At 42.7% G+C, this 14,263-nt stretch overlaps 2 protein-coding genes across 2 annotated transcripts in view; both read left to right on the top strand.

Annotated features, from left to right (window-relative positions):
- Positions 1-14,263, top strand: part of LOC111268987 (serine/threonine-protein kinase BRSK2) — a 95,905-nt gene that overhangs the window by 45,416 nt on the left and 36,226 nt on the right. The gene's annotated exons all lie outside the window — the stretch shown is intronic.
- On the top strand, positions 8,161-13,218 carry LOC111268989 (protein ILRUN). Its single transcript, XM_022848280.2, has one exon. It carries the CDS (start codon positions 9,131-9,133, stop codon positions 10,040-10,042), a length of 912 nt encoding a protein of 303 aa, XP_022704015.1. The 5' UTR covers positions 8,161-9,130; the 3' UTR covers positions 10,043-13,218.

The raw sequence follows: 14,263 nt of genomic DNA, 5'->3' as shown, positions 1-14,263 counted from the left end.
CCGTTTTCCGTTGTACATGCTTGTGGAAGTTTGCTAAAGTTTCACTAAGACCCTAATAAAATACCTTTCCGCTACACTAGGTGACTAAATTTGCCTGCCAACAATTAGGTGGATTTACATAGGCCACTGTAGCCGTAATGAGGTTTGTCAAGCTGTTCTGGTTTCCATAATGCTTAGGCCAAGTGGAATGACTAATACCTTGACTTGAAATGTAAAAACGAAATATCTAGTAATCGTTTTACTATTAAAACCTTATAACAGTATAGTCTTCTTAACAAAAACATTATTATTTTGTTCTTAGCGCCAAAGATTTAGCACCCTGTAGCGCAGTGGCAAGATACGACGCCGGAGAGCCCCTGCTGTTACTTATAACTCGATCAGTTGGTCAAATGCTGATGTTGCGTTTGCTGGAAATCGCGATTGTTTGTATCGGCCACACTAAATTTATAAATATGCTGTACATTTACGTTGTACGCAACATACATGACAACGTTTATGTAAATGGATGACGCTCCTCCGCCAGTGGGGGGTGGAAGGTGTTTCATACGTAGCAAAAGACTGAATTACAGTACATTAGTATACGTAATAGTTTAATAGTAATAGTATGGCGTACATTGCACGAACAGAATTCGATGATGCTATAATCACGACATGCACGATGCCCCAGGGGCGTCCGAAGTGCGCGCAGAACTTGGCGACTCCTGCGGGCACATTTCGTACGTGGCTTCCGTTTCAATTCAAGTTTTTATTGAAGAACAAATTTGCAAGTTCTGCTTCAACATGAGTAATGCCTGTTACTAGCAGTAGCTGCATCATTTATTCTAATGTTTAGCCTTGTCAATCTCAACAGTCACGCAGAGTAGAAACATCTATGAAAAAACCAAGAAAAAGGTGTTTATTTTTTAATAAATTCTATGCGTATAATGTTTGTACTTATTTATACATCGATTTACCGATACGAAATAGACAGCTCGACTGACAAGATTACACGCGGAGTGCACGTTCCCGAGAAGCAGTCCTCGGCATTTCTATTCACACACTAATAACATCATTGTTAATAGTGCTGCGGTTTTTTTAGCAAATAATTGTGTATATTATGACACGTTTTTTACGATGCATTACAAAGTAAATGAGAAGAGGAAAACTGACGAAATTGGACACATTAACAAAAAAACAGCCAATGACATTTTTTTTTCTATCAATTCGATACTGAGTCGATGTAACCATACATGACAGTTAAAGTTGTATTGACCTCTAATAGCGACAGATGCGTTTCGACAGACGTGTCTGCCATCAATTCTGTGCTAGTCTCGAGCAAACGTTAATGTTAAATATCTGTCGCCCACAACATTACTGCCCGTTTCATACACGTTAAGGGCAATGTCGGAATATCATCATCATCATGCAAAACTCACACGGATTAATATCTAGTATTACCATTCTTTCAAAGAATAGAATGAGATATGTTTCAGTCGCCCCTATCTGCATGCCAGACACTACCCTAAGCCCCGGTGCTGCTCGCATTTGGGGTTATGCTATTTCAACATTTTCTCTTCTATGCACATGTGACGGCAATTGCTTCACCACAGAGGTTCGTGTATTGCGGCACTCCAGCAAAACAGAACAGCACTAGTAATCCTGTGCGGACGGACAAAAGGTTTACCAGTTTTCGACTATGAATGTTTCGCGTAACATCAGTACAAAAACGGTTCGGCCTATGCGGACTCTATACAGGCACGTGAGACATCCGTCGGGGCATTTAATCAACGGCCTAATTTGTGAAGGAACATTTCTAGACGCTGATGATGAGGTCATCTAGCTGATTACTCAACAGCGTGTGTCAAAGAAGAGACGTTTGCTAGACTGGCGAAATATCTATTCGATCTATATAATGGACAAGGAAGTTGGATGACGTTAACTTTACACAATACATAGTATCAAAACAAAATACATGTGTCTATAAATGTTTTGGATTAAAATTAATCCCGTCGGCATTTACTATTTGAAGTACACGAAGCAAAAGATAACTACTCAAGGCTCGATCTCAGTAGTGTCTGTAACGATAAGCATACGCTAGTCAATCAAATCTTTTGAAGTTATGAATAAATTACTGCAAAAGCCTATGTAAGTACTGCACAGTTTCATTGCAAGAAGCAATTACTTACTCCAACGCACATAATTTTAATATCTATTTTGTCTAATGTGCATCTAGCTTCCACTTTGCCTCCTAGCTAGACACATTGCTCCGTGAATCGGGGCATTTATTACCTTCTTTTGCCCAGTTTTCAGAGGCAGAAAGCTCTGTGAACAGGTGACACGTTCGTTTTCTTTATGAGACTGCTTTGAATCCTTTTAGCTGATAATAAGATGCACCTACCAGGCTACCTAAATTTTTTAAAATGTCGATCACTCCTATGCGCTCCACGCTTCTATAGTTCAACTAAAAGTCTGTGGGCTACATTATTGTAGGAAATTTTAACAAGTAGAACTACATATCTATCGGTTAACCTTTGAGTTGTTAGCTGCACCACGACGCTTACATAAAGTGAGCGGCCTTTACATATGTTACATACGGAAGACTAGAACTATGGATGTACTATAATTATTTTGATTAAGACACTTGCATCTTGCATCAATACAAATATGCCGATATCTAATTTATATAGCATATTTTTAGCCTTCAAGTTTGACACCACATATCTCTTACATTTTATGCCACCAGCCGACATCTCTGCGAAGGCCCAGACCGCGATGATATTGTACCAGTTATGCTGATATGAGATGTACCGTCGGCCAAGCAAAACGTTAAAAGCAAGTGCTAGAATTATTGACAATACGTCGTCCAATTATTCAGTGCTCAATTACTTCACTTATATTGACAATTAACACACTTTTGCCCCTTTCCCTAAAAAAACGATCACATCTGATTGCTTTAGACACGTGCTCGAAAAAGCCATATGTAATGGTCTTTGCCTTAGGTATCTGTGGAGCCAGTAGATTATCGTTGTGATTACGCTACTGTCGCGCGAGGGGTAAACGGCTTGCCAGCTATAATCCCCCATTGACTTTTCGGTATGTACGGTACTAGCTATATGACGATGTACACCGGTCGTGCAAAATACTCCCGGACGCGTATGTCGGTTGAACGTTTTGTCGGTTCGGCCACTCGAAAAGGTCAGAGTAAAACTCACAAAACGCTTCGTTAGCTGATTGAAACATGCCTACTGAGAATAGTGGTGAAAAGAGTGCTAGCCTTTGTCACAGCCTCGAAATGGCCTCAGTTGTACAAAAGTGCCACGTATGGTCTCAAACACTCGTCGTCTTAAAGTTTTAGTACTGTTGTTGCAGCTGCTACACTTACCGGTGCGGCAACCTGTCAATCGACGAAAGGTGACTGGTCTGCATCGAATATCACATTAGCTCAGCCGACGCTGCTGGGAAGACGTATAAACAGTGAATGATAAATGTTCCGCGATATCTCAAGTCAACGCTAAACAGGCGAAATGTGCCTCGTCGGGGCAACTGCGTATGAGGGGGGGGGGAGAGGTAAACGTAACCAGTAAATGACGCCAATCGATTGGGGCGTGTTGGGGTTGAGAGCTGACGCTAGGGCTTCCAGAGGTCCTGTGAGTAGTTGAATCACCCAGGTGGGGGTAGTAATAACATGTAAATTACTTCATATTGCCGTGCGCATCTCGTACATTTGCGCAGTCGCTGCCGTCAGCATCAGCGGAGACAGATGGTCGTAGCGCTGTGGAAACGGTCGGAGTCGGAACTAGTAACTTTAGTTGGGAGGATAAATGATTTGAGTAGTCACGGCAATACCCGTTCCCGATTGGAAGCTGGGAACCTATCTATTTTTCCCTATCTTTTTTTAGGTTTCTCTTTGCTTTCCTACAGCGCAAACTGATATCGGTAAAAAAACGAATACGATGCTAGCCATTCACCTAGACAGTCAATCACGGCGATGAAGGAATTAATAGAAGGAAAAATATGTCCAATATTTTTCCAATAGCGTTCTCCTTTTAGGTTCTACTAACCAAGCTGTGTAGGTTCTGGCAATCGACATACGCTTAGGGTACAAGAGAAGGTGGGTCTTGGGAAGATTGGGCGCATATTGACTTTACGAGTTGTCCTCGAAGCTACAAGCTGCCTTTGGAGTTTCGGGTTGCTGCCGAGAGGTCAGGAAGACAAGGCAAAATAATACTCGAGGGATTGAACTAGTGCGCTACAGAAAGTGCGTGTTGCGCTCGATAAGTTTCAAAATACTGGACGACTAACATGAAGGTAAAATAAAAGTTGTGACAGCCGACTCGCAAACAAAATATCTTTTTTATTTTCGTGTGAAACATGTTAAATTGATGACGTTATACTTAGTGACCTCGTTTTTTGCCGGTTATTAGAAAAAAAAAATTACGCGCAAACTTGATATTCTTTCTCGCGTCGTCGAAGCGCTATTACTGCTTTTAGCTCGAAAAAATGCGAACTTAATATCGGTTTAATTTAGTCAGAGCAGTTGGCCTTGATCTATTCGTAGTTTTATACTAAATAGCTCCTAGAGACAGCGCACTCGCTTCCCTAGCAAAACAAACCAAATTGGCACTTCTCTCTCAAAATCGGAAAGCAGACACACAACACCGGGAAGCGACTAAACGAAAACAGGCTCGATCCGAAAATAGCTTGGACCACGTTAATTCGGACTTCGTGCAGCTATGACACAGGCATACGGGCAAAGTTATGTCTAACCGAAAGCGCGATCCTGCATCATCCGGTGCTCGTTTACGGTTTTACGTTTGCTTTGACTGACGTTGCTCGACCTTCTCAAAGCCTCAGATTAATGCGGCGATGCCTATAAACAATCGGCCAGCAACATTCTATGTAACTGCTCACCCTAACCCTAAATGACACGAGTTCGGGTTAGTTCTGTTGAAGGAGAGCACAACTGACTTCAGACAAAGACTACAAGTTCTGCTTCATTGTGTCGAAGGAAACGCTGATGTGCGCCCCAAAAAATTACGTTGCTCAGATTTCATATGTTCCCGTCTACTAGCAATCATACGCTACTTGAAAGTCTGGCAGGAATAACTTACTTGAAAAACCTTTTTCGTATCGAGTTTTAGCTATGCAAACAAATTGATATTTCAAAAGAATCGGAAACTCCTCGAAACAGATTGTAGACAGATTTTGTCTCAACGCATCTGTTCCCCAAGAGCGGAAGAAGCTAGCATTTAGCCATAGATACTACTTATTCTAATGCTGTAAACCAGAATTGATAGATTACTATTATTTTATGAAACACTTATATATTTAACTGGTGACTAATTTTATGATCAATATTAGCGCTTAATAGTTATGCATATCATTACTATTGTAAACAAGAGTTACATTAGTAACTGGAATAAATTCGAATACGAACTTGGAAATGTTTGACGGTTGGGTAGAGATGAACTATTAAATTGTATAAGGAATTGCTTGTGGTTAGATCGTCTGCACATTGTCTGTGTATACAAGGGTGATCAACTTGCAATATGATAAAACGTACAAAACTTTGTAAATTCTGCTTTCTAACTGTAAATATAGTATGGGAAAATAATCATAAACCACCATAAACTCTCCGTTTGAATGAATTTTATCCCATAAAATTCATTCAAACGGGATTTACTGCATCAAACAAGAAGCTATTGATCGCGTTCTTAAAAATATATATGTCTTAGACAAATGCATGATTCTCATGGCCTTAATGAAAGCTCGAAATGTAACAATGGGCATACAGCTGTCCTATAGACCTACTCAGACGTTGCGCCTAGTTTATCTATATGATATTATTTTTGCGCGGTCCCGTATTCCCGCAATTCATGACTCTCTGGATGTGTTCCGCTCGTTTCGAAAATATGCAAACATCGATGGTTGCCAGAGACGCGCAGCAGAAACAACGAAAACCACAATTGGCAACACTGTCGACGCTGTGTGGTTTTCGAAGCGTGAACAGACCGAAAAGCCCATAATCCTTTTTCTATACTTTATTCTGCCGGTGAACGTAAGATAAAATCGCGGCGCAGAGCGAGGCCCACCCCCTGTTCAAAAATGCGGTTGCTACATCCCTCTCAAAGTAGGAGTCTTTTGGCAGCCACTTTTCTTATAGGTACTGTTACTTCTAGCACTGAGGGATTTAAACCTGAGTTCGGCTTTCTCTCAAGCTGTCAGGCCGGTCAATAGCATAGCTCCTTTGGGAAGTTGCTAAGATCCAATGGGCGCCATCTAAGAGGAAAGTGTCTGGTAGCTACGTCAAGTTACATCTAGCTTCAGCCTACGGCCGGTTGTTAGTTGAGCACACTCGAAAGTCGCTAACTCGACTTGTGAACGCAGTGAAAAGTCGTGAACAGATACGTCTGTGGAGATCGATGAGTTAAAGTGAGCGTAGTTTGAGGTTTAAGTCAAGGCTATTCCAGTGAGTAAACGGAAGACATGGAAGTATAGTGGCATAGTATATGCAGGATTCCAATTAGGCCACGCCACTCTTAGTGGGCATAGAGTACAGTGCAGGTAAGTGTCGGTCGGTTTTTCGGCTCTCTCAGTGCACGGACCTCGTCAGTGGCTTAATCCCGTGCCACAAATGTAACTATACCACGCGAGCATAGAATGAGTCAGAGGAGAAAAACACTGCACAAGGTTTTTTGACGCTTCAACAACGGAAACAGATCAGCCGCCGAGCTTTATATACTTTATCACCATTGAGTTGTGCTGTCAATCCTGAACCCCTCACTAACCTCTTCCCCCGGCTTGCTGTTACCGACAGTTACGCTTTGCATAGTGAAGCACCATGCAGAGTGCTTCGCTAGCTTCGCTCCCCTCTTTCCATGTCACTACTTCACGGAGCCCATCAGATGCCGTTGTGCGAGGCCCTTCTCATGAACACTTTACCATGCAACCCTAGTAGCAAGCAAAATTATGACGCCCACTATGAACCTAATGTCAGATGGATAAAGAGAAGCTACGCAAAAGCGCTGGTGGAAAACACACGGATCTCCAACAGCTCGTTTCTGGCCGGCAGCGGGTTTAGGATAAAGTTGCGCGGGTTGGGGGGGCGGGTGAAAGGGGGTGCAAGGGCAGGGTGAAGAGACGGGACAGTCTCGTGCGGGCCCCTGGGAATCCTGGCGCATGCGTCCTGTAGTACATCCCTCTCGCTCCATTGGTCGGTCTTTGGGCTAACCGAACTGGTCCGATCCGATCCTACACATTGGTACCGTTCTAAAGCAGCCTCTACGTGCACGCATCAAAACCACAACATAAAAGCCACACACACAAGGCATACAGATATCACGGAGGCAAGCTGCTGCATAGTGAGGGACCATGACCGAGCTGCAGTGTCCCCTAGCGAACTACTGAGCTCGTTAAGGTACTTAGGTTATAGTCAGTGCAGTTCGACACCCTGCCGACTTAGAGCATACTACTTATTCGACTGGCACCACCAGCACTCCAATCGTCAACCACTTTCCCGCCTCGCCAAACGCTATTTTATTTCTCTGGCAGCCCATGAGACACTTGCTGCCTTACTCGGTAAAAGGCCCCACACGTCTGTACACTGCCTTCCGACAAATCCACTGCGCCCTGTGAGCCGCAATTTTACACGATATGACAAAATCTGCTCGATTTGAACTCATCCTTTTTTAGCTCTGTTCAGAACAATGGCTCCCCACTGATGTACACGCCATACGGCGCGATTTCTGCTGCTGCTATTACGATCCTACTTAAAAATCTGGCAGCTGGCTCGCTGGCTAGTCATAGGATGCCAATAGAACCCTCTCTTTCTTACTCTTCATGCAATTCGCAATATGAGCCAAAGCAAAGCCTGCTGTATCAATCATTGCTGTCTATATTAGTGAGAAACGTCTGTAAAGAAGCGCGCGCATCGAGCCACCAGTAGATATCGAAATGTCGGTTTGATATCCATCAGTACGTCCCTTCAATGAAAGATGAGAGCGCTCAGCTTTATAGCTGCACCGATATGTGCTGCCGATGCTGGTTACTCAGCCGGGACTAGGCTGTGGCGCCTGCTGGCCGTTGCGTCTGCCTGACTGTTCGCCTGCCTGCCTGCCCGCCATAACATTCAAACCCGTGGCGTCCTGATGCTGTTCCGAGCATTACGGTTAACTGACGGAGCGATCTCAGCCCTAGCTACAAAATGTCGCAGAAAAAAGTGATCAGCTGATGGCATTTAGCTACTGTCGTTAACAACTGATGTAGTTTGTGATATGAATTAGTGAGCGTTGTGCTACGAGGACGGTAGTTTGTCTAACGAGGTATCAGGTTGGTTGCTCCTAATTCGCCTCGGAGTACCCTAAGCATCCTTACAAAGTGACTGAAACTACCGCATCATTGGCTCAGATCGTGGTTAAACGAATTGTCCTGCTGCGGCAAAGGAGGCATTACAACTGAAGGCAATATACAACCAGCGCTGGTTTACACGAGCTGGTAGCCAGGCACCAGTCGAAGCACTGTGTGCCGAACTAGGGTGGCTCTTGGCATTCGTGGCAACTAGTGGCCTGGCTATATTAGTTAACTGTTTCGATTGTACGGTTTTCTGCGGACTTCTCTTATTTTTCGTCGACACAAATCGCCAACCGGCCTATGTGTACGTGTGCGTGTGTCACAAAAGCGGATGATCGTTTGCCAGCTTCTAATCCATGTTCGTATTGAGTTTGGCGCATGCGTTGCGAGTTCTTCCTGTTAGCACAACGTGTGATATTAGTCATTTTGCAGGATCTACATAATCGGTGCTGGGGTTACTCCCTAAATTTATATTGCTCGATTTGTTTCCCAACTGCAATTTGATTTCATAGCGGTACGTTTCGTCGTCGTTAAGTCGGCCGCTGTCGTTGGGTTGTCACTGTGTGAGCGATCCCCGGGAGGCGTCTTTGTGTTTCTGTGGGTGCGCGCGGGTGTGTGTGTGTGTTATGTGGGGATCACGCTGTAAGTAGTCGACAGTAACTGCACAACTGTGGGTGGTTGGCTTTCCGGTGGAAGCTGACTGGATTGTGAGGTGCTTGTAGCGGTTATCGTGGTGTCGTAGTCCCCGCCTTGGGGTAGCCTTCGTCATCTTTTCTGTTTGTAACGGCATTCTCAGTTTACGATGGAAGTTGACGATACGACAACGACGACGGGCAGCGAGGAACAACAGCAGCCACAGCAAATGGACCCCGACTGGGGTGGACTTCTTCAAGAGTTTTCTCGAATGGGAACGACGGATCGAGATGTCCTCATTCAGCGGATGCAGCAGCTGGCTGAGGGGCTGTCACAAACAGAAAGTGCCTTCTTCCTTGATATGAATAACTGGAACCTTGAAGCTGCCGTCTGGTCGTACTTTGAGTTTAGCCAGAATTTCAGCGGGAAAAATCCCAGCGGAGGCAACGCCATAGCGGCAACCAGTACGAACTCCAGCAACGCAAACACTGAGTACAGTAGCAGCTGTAGTAGTAGCAGTAATAACGTGGTAAAAACCGACTCATGTGCTGGCTGGGAGCAAATAAGCAACAGGAACAGTTCTTCTAGTAGCAGCGGAACCGGTTCAGCGCAGGCATATTTTGACTCATTCACTGGCCCTGTAAACCGGGCCAATAGTGAGGAGGCATTGGCGGCTGCCGTTAGCCAATGGGCCATACAACCAGCTCGGGCCATGTCTCTTGTCGAGGATCGCACGATCGGCAATGGTGAAGCTGTCACCCCCGACACGGCGTTCGTCAAGACACTACGCGTTCGGAACAGTGGGCCTCAAGCGTGGCCTCGAGGCTCCGTGTTCAAGTATGTGTCGGGTGATTTTCTTAAAGGCGATGATGCCGTACGGTTAGATCAGTCGGTCGCCCCCAACGAAGAAATTGATCTCTCAATACGATTGCTCTCACCGGCCGAGCCGGGCCGATATCAAAGTCAGTGGCGATTATACGACGACGACGGTCCATTTGGAGATACGATTTGGATTGCGTTTCAAGTGCAAGAAGGTGGCGTGCTAGCTGTTACCCAGCAAATGGACGCCTGCCATGCTTGATGAAAATGGAACCTGATGGTGGTGCTGATATGAAGACAGTAGGGAAAAAAATTAATGGTGTGCTAGCAACAGCCAGGGCGAATACAACGTCTAGAACAATGATGAAACAACATCATTTATGGTAGCGAAGCATCCAAAGCTAATAGTAGCTGCTGTAAATCGAAGAAAAATTAATAAAACAATACCAACTAAATCATAATGCAAGCAACCTTCAGCGACATAGTAATAACACAAACGTCAGCTTACAATATTCATGATTTTGCACACCTCGTTACCCTTCGCCGCCGTGCGGCAACCCCATGTGACTCGCGACTCAGTAAATCTATATCCCAAAAAAATAGTGTTTCTTGTTTCTTATATAACTCAACGGCAATGCGATCGTCATTGGCCAGCTAACACCAACCGGAAAAACTGGTTGTTTCGTGGACACGATGACCTGTTCTCTGGATCAAGCTGCTGCAAATTCTGCTGCTGAAAATGTACAAAAAGCGCCACTTTTTCTATAAATGCGTGGTGGTAGTAGTAGTAGTAATAGTAGTAGTAGTACTGGGTTCGTATCACTTAACCACCATGGTACGCAGCAGCAATGGGCCAGAAACCCAGAATTAGATAAAAAAAAAGAGATACAAAACGCCTGTCCATTAATCTGCAGAGTGAACGCTAAAAAATGATCAAAAGCTATAACAAGCCACGACGACAAATGAACAAATAAAAACAACAACAGCCAAATTGAAAAAAAAAAAGTTGTTTACGGCGTCCTTTTACTGTTTAATATACCTTTTAGCACACCTTAAACGCCCAATTGCCATTTCTGTCCTGCTCAAGCTGGCGTAGCTGACGAGGCAAACTTTTATGACCACGTCCAACAGCACATGGAGACAGCGCGACAAGACATAGGTGATGGCTGGTGTTTTTCCAAAGGTAACAATTAGGCGATTGTCTAATACTCCTACAGATAATAAATTCTACTATAGCTTTTTCTCACTATCATCTGTATCGTTTTGTATGTCTAAATGTTTGTTTTTCTATTCGTCTGTCTACCTGAGCGCCTCTGCATGCACGCGCTTCGTATACTGGGAGTTATGTTTATGTGGCTTCTGCATGCGAAAGCAAAAGGGACTGTCAGAGAGCGTGTGTATATTTTCTTTTGTTTTTTGTGCTGCGTATTGTGCTAGCACCTGCTGCCATCGATTTGTTTTTGGTTTGTGAGAGGAAGCGGACCACTCTCGTTACAACGATAGGGTACTATCGACGTAGTGTCGTTGACACGGCGCAGAATTGTCGCTGATACATATTTTACCGCACATACTCCAATCCCGAAGAGAGTCGGACTGATTAGGAGCGAACGTACAGCAGTTGAGTTGGTATAACAGGCCATCATGGTATTATGACCAGCTCCACCCCGGACTACTAGCATAAACTGTTATCTGTAGAGACAAAAACAACCTAAAACCGCTTGCGCGTTTACGTACCGCATCTTTGTTGGCCCGTAGGGCGTCAGACAGTCAGGCGACAATTGGACTAAGTAATCAGCCGCCATTCGCTCAACGGTCCTCTGGAATGAGTGTGCGAGTGACCTAATGGCACCTAAAAAAACGCATTCGCCAAGAGGTAAACCGATGGTGCGGCGAGCCGAGACATGGGCGACGATACTCTTAGCAACAACTGCTTATTTCACGGGGCCAGTTCACGAGCTCCGACCGAGCAGCGGGCGGTCTGGGGGCAATTGATGACAGCTAGGATGTGCATGGCCCGCTTAGCCAGTCAAAAGCGTCGATCGTAAACAAGCAGGCATTATGTCATGACGGGCACGAATAGGTTTTCGTCCACGCCAAAATGCGACTACCTGTTTGTCGACCTCTTTCACCACCAGTACAATGGCAACTATCATCATCACCCCTGCCATTACTAATAAACTAGTAGAACTATTCATAGCTGAAGACAGCTTTCATTAGTAGAAAGGGGTTAGTACTCCGGGTGTCGGTGAGATTGCCAACGGATTAACTTCGCGGTGCGACGCTGCAGCTCGACAATTTTATCGAGTAAAAATAAAAATAAGGGTATAGCTAAATATGACAAAGAAGGTGTAAGAAGATTTGAGAGGGAAAACACTTAAAAACTATTATATATATATATATATATTTGTGTACAGTATTGGCTTGGAATCAATGATTCATAATGTGGACTATTGATATAATCGATTTGAATAATCGTCACATAATAAGAGGTTTATTAGGTACTGATGAAAGCGCATTGATGACGCGCAAAGATCGTTAAAAACAAGAAAGTATGAATATAAAACAATTCGTTGAATAGATAAGAGTAGTTCTGCATAGTTAACGGCAGTATGCAAAAAGGCGCTGAGTTAGACACCAAGAAGGCTAAGAAAATTTATACAAACGCTATTCAAAAACCCAAAAAAGATGTGTATTAAAGAGACAAACGGTCACATCGTAACGAAAAGGTTTTGATTACTAATACAGATAAGTATAGTTCTAGCTGAATCTGATATTGATAATTAGTAGGAAGAAGATGAAATTGAGATGACTTGTAGAAGAGAAGAAGCTATGAGAAAAAAGCTACAGTGATGCGATTATTATCAATCAAGAGTTATCAATCAAGCACAGAATGATTATGGATATTAATGATCATTATAAAGACGATCATTCAAAACGTGGTATGTATGGTAAGAATGAAAATGCGACCTTCGACTACAAGCGAGTATAGCTTACGATGCATATTGTGCTTGTTTAAAGCATTATGCATAAAGATTCCAATAAGGGCAGACCAAAAGATAAAAGTGAATGTAAGTGAATGACCAATGAATCTGAGTTAGTCTATTTTGCTGTTGACACTGTGGCGTTCGACCGTGTAAGAAAGACAAACATATGCTAAATGGAAAAGTAACGAAATGCAATCGACAAAAACCAGCGTGATGCGTACCCATAAACAGGTTATTAATGCTTTCAATTAATGATTTCTAAAGAGGAGGAACAAATGTTGACGACAGGGGAACTGGCGGGAAATTTTGAAATCAGGAAAGCTATTCAATATAGAAATTTCTAAATGACCTAAGGATGAGACAAATCTTAGGGCAGAGAACAACTACTATAAAACAGTGTAATGTAACGATGTCGAAAATTAATAAAAACATTCAAGAAAGAAAAAGGATATTAGCAGACGTCTTTTGATTTGAGTAATATATATATATATATATATATTCGTATATATATATATATATATTCGTCAATATGAAGTACGTACACAAATGAGCCTAACAAATGACATACAAAAAAAATTAGGGGCATAACACTGGAAATTATTATTTATAATAGCTGAAACTATACATATGGTGTATTATCGTTGATCTCGGAAACTTATGACTTACAAAAAACAGTAAAAATGGCTGAAGTTGAATTCTTCAAGGCCTTTAAATATCCTAAACCTACAACTTTCCAGTACGATAGTCACCTCATGTTGCTTTTATTTATTTTGAGATATAGGTTTATCCGTGGATCACGAGGCCGTTATTGTGATGGGATTGTTCTGTGAAATGGCTTCAAGTAGATATTTAAACAATTCAATAAATAAACACCTAGGACAAATCACCAACAGGTATTTTAAACACCGTCACCGTTTACTTCATATTTTATTTTACTATGTTTTATTATTTACAATTATTAATTGTGGCACTCTATTTGACGCAACGTTGTAATTTAGCTGCGCATATAGTGTAATAAGGAGAGGTTTGAAAAGTCAATTTATTATTTTATTACAAAATTGATGTCGAATTCGGACATAAACTTTGAATCCTCGTTACAGAAAATTCAACTAGTACAAAATATCAGATTTAACTCCGTTAATTAAATTAAACTACATTTTCATGAAATGCGTTTAAAACCAGTCATTGTGCCACAAAGTATTCATCCTGTAGTGTGAATCAATTTATTAAACTTGCTGAGAACCATATGTATGGCCCATTCAAAAACATAATTTCCGCGCCGTTATAATTTAGGACTCTAATCGCAGATAACAAATTTCATTGATTCCGTCATCGAAAAAAAATAATCTGACCGCGAAAAATAACCATATGTAAATATACCTTACAGCTACACAAGAATTGAAAATCAAGTAGCATTCTTCCCTATCCGTCTTTATCAGAGAAATACGTTAAATCCACGCGGCTGGGGCGTGCGATTTTGATTAATCTTGCCACGCAAA

This window comes from Varroa jacobsoni, unplaced genomic scaffold, assembly GCF_002532875.2.
Source record: "Varroa jacobsoni isolate VJ856 unplaced genomic scaffold, vjacob_1.0 scaffold_1339, whole genome shotgun sequence".
NCBI classification, from domain to species: domain Eukaryota; kingdom Metazoa; phylum Arthropoda; class Arachnida; order Mesostigmata; family Varroidae; genus Varroa; species Varroa jacobsoni.
Note: the sequence above shows the minus strand (reverse complement) of the source record. Positions and strands in the feature narration are given on the sequence as shown.